This window comes from Chiroxiphia lanceolata, chromosome 11 (assembly GCF_009829145.1).
Source record: "Chiroxiphia lanceolata isolate bChiLan1 chromosome 11, bChiLan1.pri, whole genome shotgun sequence".
Classification (NCBI taxonomy): domain Eukaryota; kingdom Metazoa; phylum Chordata; class Aves; order Passeriformes; family Pipridae; genus Chiroxiphia; species Chiroxiphia lanceolata.
In genome coordinates, this window is record NC_045647.1 from 13,145,010 (window position 1) to 13,155,185 (window position 10,176).

The 10,176-nt window shown below is 37.5% G+C and overlaps 1 protein-coding gene and 1 long non-coding RNA gene across 5 annotated transcripts in view; one reads left to right on the forward strand and one right to left on the reverse strand.

The window, feature by feature from the left end:
• Positions 1–5,509, forward strand: part of ARHGEF3 (Rho guanine nucleotide exchange factor 3) — a 114,423-nt gene extending 108,914 nt beyond the window's left edge. For 2 of the 3 annotated variants that reach the window (XM_032699280.1, XM_032699281.1), the window contains 3 exons: positions 505–675; positions 1,912–2,098; positions 3,020–5,509. In XM_032699280.1, the coding sequence (XP_032555171.1) occupies positions 505–675; positions 1,912–2,098; positions 3,020–3,366 (705 nt within the window). In that variant the 3' untranslated portion in view covers positions 3,367–5,509. The remainder of the gene's footprint in view (positions 1–504; positions 676–1,911; positions 2,099–3,019) is intronic. The other variant, XM_032699279.1, reaches the window with a different exon arrangement.
• Positions 5,510–7,220: 1,711 nt separating this feature from the next.
• LOC116792364 lies at positions 7,221–10,096 on the reverse strand. 2 transcript variants are annotated; one of them, XR_004359099.1, is made up of 3 exons: positions 10,005–10,096; positions 9,090–9,185; positions 7,221–7,479 (listed from the first exon to the last, which is right to left on the reverse strand). It is a non-coding gene; the product is annotated as an uncharacterized LOC116792364 (long non-coding RNA). The 2 variants fall into 2 exon arrangements; XR_004359098.1 differs by lacking the exon at positions 7,221–7,479 and adding an exon at positions 8,402–8,625.
• Positions 10,097–10,176: the final 80 nt, after the last annotated feature.

Genomic DNA, 10,176 nt, shown 5'->3' on the forward strand with positions numbered 1-10,176 from the left:
TTTGGGCTAGTTGCATGTTTTGCAGGACAGGGATCTTGATAGTTCTGTTTCTTGTTCTCTGATGTGATGCAGCAGTTTTCAGAGAATTATTATCTATTTTAAGTAAACATTTTTAAGGTAGGTTGTTTGTCCTGTGTCATTTATTGGCACATTTCAGCTGACAAAAATACATCTGATTATATTTCTTATATCTGATTATATTTCTTATATCTGTTTATCTTAATTCTGCCTATTTTGCTTTGATATAAAGAGATAAATGCCAGATTTTTAAGCCATAGTGAGAAGCAATAATAAAGCCAAACTGAAGTGTCTTTGTACCCTGTAGTCTGCTTAGTTCTGTTGTTACTATTAATAGTTTTATGGACTGCTCTGCAAAAGGTAATGAAAAATATACTGAAAGTTACAATGTATTTTCTTGTAGCTACCATTCAGATTACTAGGAGATAGCTCTTGAGTATTGGACTGTCTAATTAAAGGTCCTGTGTTTGCATTGTCTTTCTGTAGATAAATATAATTCAGGGCATAGTGGCTGAAATCAACATAAAGACTGGGGAATCTGAATGCCAGTATTACAAAGAGAGACTTATTTATCTTGAAGAAGGCCAAAGGGATTCATTGATTGATAATTCACGTGCTCTGTGTTGTCATGGTGAACTGAAGAACAACAGGGGAGTGGTAAGGAATAAAAATTTTATCATAAATAGCTTTTAAAGGTATCGTCATTTTGAATGACAGCTAAAAGTGCTGTGAGGATACACAGAGAAACCTCATGCTCTAATATATAGGAAGTTGGTAAATATTAACTGTTACATATAACACTGATCATTTTTGTTAAGTTTTTTATATATATATATATAAAAATAAAACTATACAGTTAAATATCTGTATAGTGTGATAATAAGCTTATATGTATCTCTGTCTCTTGTGGGGCCTAACAATATCCTGGATAAACTGTAAGTCCAATAAATTGGAATACTTGTAGGATTATGTGTCCTGTAAAGAGATGCACAAGTTGTAAAAAAATTGGACTATTCATGGATATAAAATGAGGCATCTGTTGTGAAAATATAGAATGAAGATGGGCATTTTCAATATCAAAAGACTGCCAAGGCATATTGGGAAATATTTCTGCTATAATTACTATATAATTACATGAGCTACTGGAAGATAGGACAGTGAGCTAAATGGATCTGAAGCTCTGTCTGTCTTAAACTTGCAAGCAGTGTGTTTATTTAGATATAGAAGCAAAGAACTTATGATTGGGAAGCAAATTTTGGCAATGAAAAACAAATTATTTCAGTGCCTGATATCAAGTGAAATGAATTTAAAATTTCAGCTTGTTTATTATTGGAAGCCACTGAAGATTGCAAAGTGTGAGGAGGAACATAATGTAAAGATGGTAACAGGTGACTTGTGCCACCTAGGAGCAAAAGTAATTTTCTGAGCTTCAAAGAGTGAATATTTCTTGTGGTGAAGCTGATTGTGAGCAGCATGTGAATTTACAATCACTTTTAATTGTTCACTAAAAATATCTGGATGAGTAAGATTGCTTCTTTCTTATTAACAGAGGCAGTAGAGAAAAGTTAAAGTAAGTGTCAGAAAGAAGAATGTGTATAAGCATGCTGCTGCTATAGAGACAGCTTTGAAATGTTGTGCACGATTCAAGGCCTCAGCTCAGAAAGGATTATGACATGAGAAACTGAGAAGAGGACAGGAAAAATCATTCTAGAAGTTTTTAAGTTGTTGTATTTACATACTTATATGCTGTTGTGCCATGTAGTGGGAAGAATGGGATATTTATTTTTAACTGTTGAAAGCTCAAGGTTATAACGTGCTCGAGTTTAAATAAATCTGGTCTAATGACTTTCTAAAAAAAGGAATAATGCTTTATTATTTATTACTGTTTAACAGAAACTGCATGTCTTCCTCTTTGAAGAAGTGCTGGTGATTACACGAGCTATCAGCCACAACGAGCAGCTCTGCTACCAGCTCTACCGGCAGCCAATTCCCGTCAGGGAGCTCGTGCTGGAAGATTTGCAGGATGGAGAAGTTCGGTTGGGTGGATCCATCCGCGGTGCGTTCAGCAACAACGAGAGAAGTATGACCACACCTCTTTTTATTTACTTATGTAGGATCATTAGAACCTTAAGATACCTGCCAATGAGACATCAGAATGTTCTCTCTAAAATTCACATCATCCAGCATCTTGATTTTTGTTTCAAACTGGTTTATTATGTTGTAACTTGTTTCTTTTAGATTCTTTCTCAAAGCTCACTGTATTGATAATTTCTCCACGTACCTTCTTCTGTACTGAATGGAGAAGGGGAGAATATGCAGGCTGTAGTGGCAAAACTGCAAAATTATAAGCAAGTGTATTTTGAAATCTTAAGCTTTAGCTATCACGCCTTTCCTTGTATTATGGAGGCATTGATTGCTATTCCAGTTTTCAGCTGGCAGATACTGTAGCACTCAGTGTCAAGACTGCAGCTATTCATGTTAATGTCCTTCTAATTGAGTTCATTATAAAGATGCTTGTTTTATTACAAGGGTCCTCTTGAACAAATTCACTTGACATCATGGATCTCACGTACCTGATCAAAACTTTGAGGGATTTTGTACATATCCACTGTATTAGTGAAGTGAATGGAAAAGATGAGGCAGTCTCTGGCTGGTACAAGGAAATCTGCTTTGCAGAGAAGTAGAAAGAGAGGCTTGGAAGTGTGGGAAAAGCCTTGATCCTGGTGATTCCAATCAAGCTTTATGGATAGCTCATGCATGGCAGAACCAAAATCATTTAATCCAGCAATATGAAATTATTAGATGAGTGTGTGGTGTTCAGGGATCTTGACCCACAAAACAAGGAGATACCCAGACTCTTCTCTTTGGTCTGACGTGGTATTGGCAGGAAAACACATTAAGGCAAATATTTCGCAGATTCCGTTACTTAAATATAAGCTTTGATTATAAAATCCATTCAGCCAAAGCATTCAAGGTTTTGATGTGTATTGTTCCTTTTCAGTCAAAAACTTCTTTAGAGTCAGCTTCAAAAGCAGATCTCAAAGCCAGACTCACTCTCTCCAAGCCAATGACTCCTTCAACAAGCAGCAGTGGCTGAACTGTATCCGCCAGGCCAAGGAGAAGGCGGCGTGTGCGGGCAAGGCTGGCGGGCTGAACTCGGAAGCACATTTTCTGTTGTCACCGGATGGACGCAGAGTTCCCCTGGGAGAATCCAGCCTGGAGCAGATGGACCAATCCGACTGTGAGTCGGACTGTAGCATGGACACCAGCGAGGTCAGCGGCGACTGCGAGCGCATGGAACAGACGAACTCTTGCGAACACGAAAAGCAAATAGAAACCAACGTTTGACAAAAACTTACAGTTCGTGGAAGAAAATCTGTCTCCTACCTGTACAGTATTTGCATTCCATATATGGAACCGTTTGGAGAAGCACTTTTAGAATATTTTTTGTGATGATGTCAATGCAGTCCTTCTTGTATTCGTACCTGTGAGTGTAGTACTGTGACTGCCCCATCTGTATAAGCTGGAATCTCTTGCAACTCATGTCCTGTGATTATATTCCATAAACACCTAAGGTGGATGAAAGAGGTACTTGACCAGTTATTCTCAATGTCCTGCTGTAAACAGAATCTCTAAGCTACTGTTTATATATGCATTACATAAATAACTTTTCCTGATTTTAAGTACTTTATTTGCCCCTTAGTGGGGCAGCTAAAGATGTGGACATAATATGGAGTTTCAGGACGGGGTGTTAAGATAATAAGTTTTCTTAAAGGCGTGGAAGGAAAAAATAGTTTCTTAGAAAAAAAAGAAAACTATCTTGCAGTAACCTGTCTGAACTCTTGTGATATTAAATCAACAAGAACTGTAAACAGCAGGCCATGGAACCAGGGACTCTTTAGGGATTAAGTTTTCAAAATAAAGCGCTGTCCTAAAATCCAGCAACCAAACTTACTAAAATCTGGACATTTCAGGTGGTCAGCACAGTGATGTGGTTTGTTTGTCAAAGCATGTAATGCTAAAAGTAATCAACTGATAAAAAAATCCAACCAAACCTCTACAACCAGCACTGAATTAAATGAAATGCTGAGAATACTGGGTATTTGTAAATAAGCTGGTAGTTTGCTTTCAGTGCCATAAATATATTATCCCAAACAGGATAAGAATGGAAAAGAGCTTTTGCTTGTGAATAGGCCCTCTTCAGCATTTTGCACTCCACTGACCTCCACTGTTGGTTTAAACACCACTAAACTAATGTTAAAACAATTAATTTTCTGTAAATGTCTGTTTACAATTACATGTAGTTGGTTTTTAAAACTAAGCGATGATTTTATATAAATGGTGCTCTACAAATACCCCATGGGATTATGTAGAGAAAGTTTAAACAAAAAGGGAATTGTTTTTCCTTTAGGATGTATTACATCCTTTTTCTTTTCCTCAAGTTCTGTTTTAAAAGTTTTTTTAATTGCATTTAATCTCATGCTGTAATTGGAAATATTACTGTGTTTTCTGGTGGCTGATTTAATCTACTCATTATAATGAGAAGCAGGTGAGTCACTTAAATGCAGTCTAAAACAGCTAAACATCCTGTTACTTTCAGGAATCCCTGGGTGATATTTTATTTCTTATTATAAGAAATAATGCCAGTGCTGTGTGGCAAGCTATGAAAATGATATATTAATAAATTTAAATGATTCTTGATATCACACAAGATAACCTGTGCAAAGTACTCGTCAAAACAAAAGTAGAAAAACTTAAGTTATTGCCAAAAATATTTTTCTTGTGTTCTACAAGTTTACAGAAAATGTATTATGTCAAGTATCTTACATATATATATGGTGATATGCATTACAGAAATCTGTGTGACAAGATGATAAACAATATAAACCAAGGTATTTTTATTTTTAAAAAAAATGGCATTTTTACCCTATAGAACATATTTCTGTATTTATAGTTTTTCAAAAAAAATCAAATTTCTTTTCTGTTTCAGGCTTTGTAATTTATTTCAACTGCTTCATTTTTAGAACTGAATGAGTATGCCAGTGAAGATGGGAGAAAGAAAAAATCTGCAAAAGAAAAGGAGTAGGAAAGCTGTTCAGCAAAATGTTGAAAAAGAGAAAAAAGCATGTAAAGTGTTCAGATAGAGAAGAAAGAATGAATGTGTGTATTGCCTGTTGTTTTTTTTTTTTTTTTTTAATAATGGCCTTAAACTTTTCTGGAAGCATTTCAAATAAATTACATTAAACCATTTTGATTTTTATTTGGTTTGGTTGGTTGTGCAAGAAGACTGCAGAAAGATTTAAGTGGTACAGGCAGTGAGGCTTAATGTAAGTGACCAAGGCTTATCTTTTGGTTGCTATGGAAGTGTTTATATTTGGATATAATTTGCTAGATACAAAGTAGTAACAAAAAAATGAGTTACTGTACTCAGTTCACCGCATTCCCCAAAGTTTTGTGTTAAATAATTAATTTAGTAAGTAGGTGGAACAAAGATCTTGTCATCAGTTTCTCTCTCATGATCACATCTCTACTAAATATATTATTCCAAAATACGGAGTTGATTAATTCTGGGGTATGTAAAAAGCCACCAAGCAGCCAGTGAATCTCAGAAGATTAATTTACATTTGTTTACTATCATTTAGCCACCCACTTAACCTCATGTTCAGCATTCTGGAGTGCAAGTGATTTGTTCTGCTTTGTAGTTTACATGCACTTAGCTACTGATTGATCTAAGCTTTGATCTAAGCTTAGTAATGTTGGGGTTTTCTCTTCAAATCATCTGAAGGATTAAGCTTTCCAACACTAATATAATTCTGGATTTGGTTAGCTTGTTTTAGTTCTAGCACTTATAAAATGTCGCTGCTTTTGAAAGAATGACTTATGATTGTGGCAGGAGGGGCTTGGGTTGGTGGAGGGGTGGGGTGGGCTTGGACAATAAAACGTACCAAAACAGGTGGGTAAAATACAAAATGATGAATGTGCAGGAAAGAGGAAAAGTAATGTACATAAATATGTCCAAGTGATCATCACAGTCAGTAATCCTGGTGTCGGCAGAGCAGAGTCTGAGGGGTTGCAGCAGTGAAAAGACTGAGGTGTCAAGTGCTTCCAGGATCACCATGTGGGGATGGAAAAATGAGGAGAGGGATTCAGGTGCTCCTCTAAATCTCAGCTATGAGCACTCTGAATCTCACATTCTGGGAGAAGAGTGAGTGCTAAGGTGTCCTGCTCTCAAGAGCAGGAAGTCAGTGGTCTGATGTGGGAGATTTGTCCCTTTTTGACAAATCTTAGCAACTGTTTGCTCTTCTGTTCTTGATGAGGACAGTCAATGTAGTCTTAGCTTATGGAAAGACCTGATGAACCAGAAGGTAAAAGCAGAGATTGTCTTGACTGAGAAAGAAAGGTAAGCAAAGAAGGCCTTGGAAGTCTTTGAACTGTATAGGTCCTCTGATGAAAAAAAATTTTACTGCCTTTGTTTCCCTAGATTTGCTCTGCAGCACTGAATGAACAACACAAGGATGAGGACTTATCTCCTGGAACACAAAGGTCTGTTATGAGACACCAGCAGCAGTAAGTTTAAGGTCTCTCAAGCTCAGTACCAGAGAATCAGTTGCCAGAATCTGGCAAGGACAGGCTGGAAATTGAACTCCGAGGCAGAGAACGTTATTTCTCCTATTTCAGCATGATCCACCTGAACCAGGGGACTGCCTTAGGAATGCCTCTGTGGGACTGGAGACCAGGTTTCTTGAGGTTTCACAAAATTTTTAGAATTTGAAAGCTATATCAGAACTTTAAGGTACCAGTTTAATGGATAGCACTTTTCGAAAAAGTTGATGTTTTATGGTGACACTGCCTGGCACTTCACAGACAAAGCTTGGTTGCCAGGATCTAACAGAGTCTGAAGCCGAGTTTCACATATATGGAAGATTTTTTTTCTTTGAAAAAGGGGTTCCAGATCCAGAATGGACAGTTCTTCTGTCCATTCTGTATTTAATGCTTACTCATGAATACTGATTTTAAAATACTGTAATCTGTTCTACAGGTTGATGGTGCCATCTAATGGAAATTATGATGTATTTTTAGAACTGATTTGATTACATTAAATTTAAAGTATTTTAAGATATTTAATGTATTAATCATGATAAAATGAAAGTATTTTAAAAATACAAGTAGGTATTTTCAAACTTTCACCTGAGGATCACAAATTTGTTAAAGAAAAACGCACCAGGTGAATTTCTGCTACTAATCCCTGCTCTTACAGAGCCAAGTCAGTCCTACTGCCCCATTTTGTCTCACCTTTTAATATCATAGACATATTTTCTCCATGGCTGGTAAATGATACTAAAGCTCTTTCCAATTGTGTAAATTAGGTTTTGTTTCTGAATTTTCCAAAGGTGCCTCTCTTTGCATGGTCTTTGAAGAAAGATTAATGATACAGTTCTCCTATCTTTGATCTCCTGGCACCTGAGTCAGCACAAAATTAGCATTTAAACATTTGAAGGAATGAGATGTGTTTTGCATCACTAGAGCAATTTCTGGAAAGTAAAATAATTTCTAGTTATTTACATTAAACTGTAACAATATGCTCAGATTGAGTAATTTTGCATTTCTAAATTTGCTTTCATAAAGGAATACCGAGGTAATGTCTGGAGCAAGAATCCATGTTTGCTCCTTGAGCAAGGAGCCTTATACAACCCTTCCTTAAAAATGTCCCATTTTGTGGCTGTTAATCTGATCTAAATCTGTAATACTAATGTGTTACATATAATCTGATTTCAGAATCAAAGGGCTCTGCAGCTGCTTAGTACTTGAGTGGGAAACCACTTGGTGCAAGCCAGGGAGTCATGGTTGAATGCCTGGCAAGGATCAGAAACCACAGAAACCAGAAGCTAGAGAGACAATAAGGTGACAGATTTTATAACTTTTTTTACTTCAGAGTATTCAAGTAATCTCTTCCTAAGATGTTTTTTCACTGAACCTTTGTTTTGTGAACTGGGATTCTTAGTACCTGTTTTATATCTATCAGGATTTAAAATGCATAGTGGTACAGTGATCTGGTATTGTTAAGTAATATATCAAGTAATACTTAGTAGTTTTTGTGACATAAAGACTTAATTAATACAGAAAAAGAATTCTGTACAGCTACAAAGACAGGTTTTTAAAGCAAGTGGTAAATGAGGAAAACTTCTTTGTGTGTTGCTTCATCAGTAAGCAAGACTTGCTACTTTCTTTGGTCCAAACACCAGCTGAACTAGTTGTATACTGAAGACATGCACAGCCCAGAAGTGATTTCAGCAGCTTTGCCAATTCAAACTTAATAAAGTAGGTTGACATATTTGCAGGTGTATAATGGATCAACACAGCCTTAAGTAGCACTAGATTGGTATTTCCATTTTTTTCTCTTGTTTATGGAAATTTTATTTGAACAAAGTAAAGCACAGCAAAATTATTCCAATAATATATCAACTCATCTGTAATATTCTCCTTACCACCATTGAACCCTCACAGAGGCAGGACATCACATTCTCAGGGAGACAGTCTTGATTTATCCATAGGATGAACACTGCATTTCTGGGGTTTATTATCTCTGGATAATGGAACACCATGTTTCTGCAGTCAGAGAAATATTTGGTGTTATGTTTTTGTAATTTATGTAAATTATGGTTACAGATACTAATTACCCTGTTTTAACTTGCTGGCTCACCAAAGACTTCTAAGAAGTAATAATTATTAGCTTATTTTTTAACACCCTGGTGGCTACCACTATCACTAGGCCATGTGTGAGCTGGTAGGTTACTTATATTTTCTGACTTACAGGTAATCTAAAAAGAGATCAATTAAATAAAATGGCCAGGTTAAAATATATGGTAAAATATATGTTCCTTGCATACCTTGCAAGCATGCAAACTTCACATTTTTAAGGTCAGTAGCAGCTTTTGAGATGACAGTATAAATAGCTACAGTTAGGAGAACTGAAGGTAATTGGTATAAGTAGGTAATTAATATATGCATTTGTTCAACAAGCACATCACTAGTATACTTTTAATAAAGAAAACTAATGTTTTGTTACTTACTTGCAAAACTAAACATCTGGTATTCGTATTTCCTAGGCACTGCAAGAATGGGTTATTTTCAGCAGGCAATGTTCAATCCCGGTGCATTCCTCAGAGCTGCCAAAAAAAGGTCTGTGCTTTGGCTGTCACATATTCACCCCCCTCTTTTACCAGTGAGCCTTGCAGTGGCGGGGGCAGAGGGGAATAAATGTTAACTCTCTGATACAATACCATTCTCCAGTACAAGTTAGCTGATTATGAGACTTGAAGAATCCTACTAAAGCATATTAAGATTTTTTTGCCTGCCTTTCACTGTTAATAATGTATTTTTATTCATCAAAGGGGAAATTTTGTAATTTTCTCTAACGCCTTGGAAAGGAAACTTTAGAGGAAGAAGTGCGACCTGACGCTGTGTGCAGTGTACTTTTTGTTGAGGGGGTGAGTTTGTTGAGGTATCTGTGCAAGCCCTGGGCTGCCTTTTGGGGTCAGGGAGCTGTGCTGAGCTCCAGTGAGCCCCTGGATGGGTCCTGGACCTAAAACACCACCACGGGGTCGGTTTACTCCGGGGAGCCCGTTCCCTTCAGGGGATGATATCAGAGTTTCGAGATGCAACAAGAACTAATAGTTAGTGCAGCAGAATGTAGTACAGAAAGTACCTATAGCTGAGCCAAGCGATTGAAAAGAACCAACCGAGTGAAGAAAATGAAGAAGGGAACTGAGGCAGCCAGCCAAGAAACACCAAGTTATTCTATAACCAGATGTATTGTCTTAAAGAAGCTCATAAGGCTTCTTGTGAGTGACTCATAAGTCACTTAGAACTTTTTGGGCTCCAGAGAGGATCACCAAAGACCCCTCAGTGAAGGCCCTCAGAGACCCTGTATGGATTGTATGTACGCTAATAAGTGTTGGGAAATGTCATGAATATGTAACAGGTACCAGGCGGGGCTGGGCGGTGGGTGACAAGCGGTGCGGGAGGGCAGCGAGGACCGCGGGGGGCCGATGAGCGGGAGGGCGGTCGGCGGGGAGCGGTGTGGGGGATTAGAGAGCGGTCGACGGGGAGCGGTGTGGGGGGTTAGAGAGCGGCCGATGCGGAGCGGTGTGGGGGGTT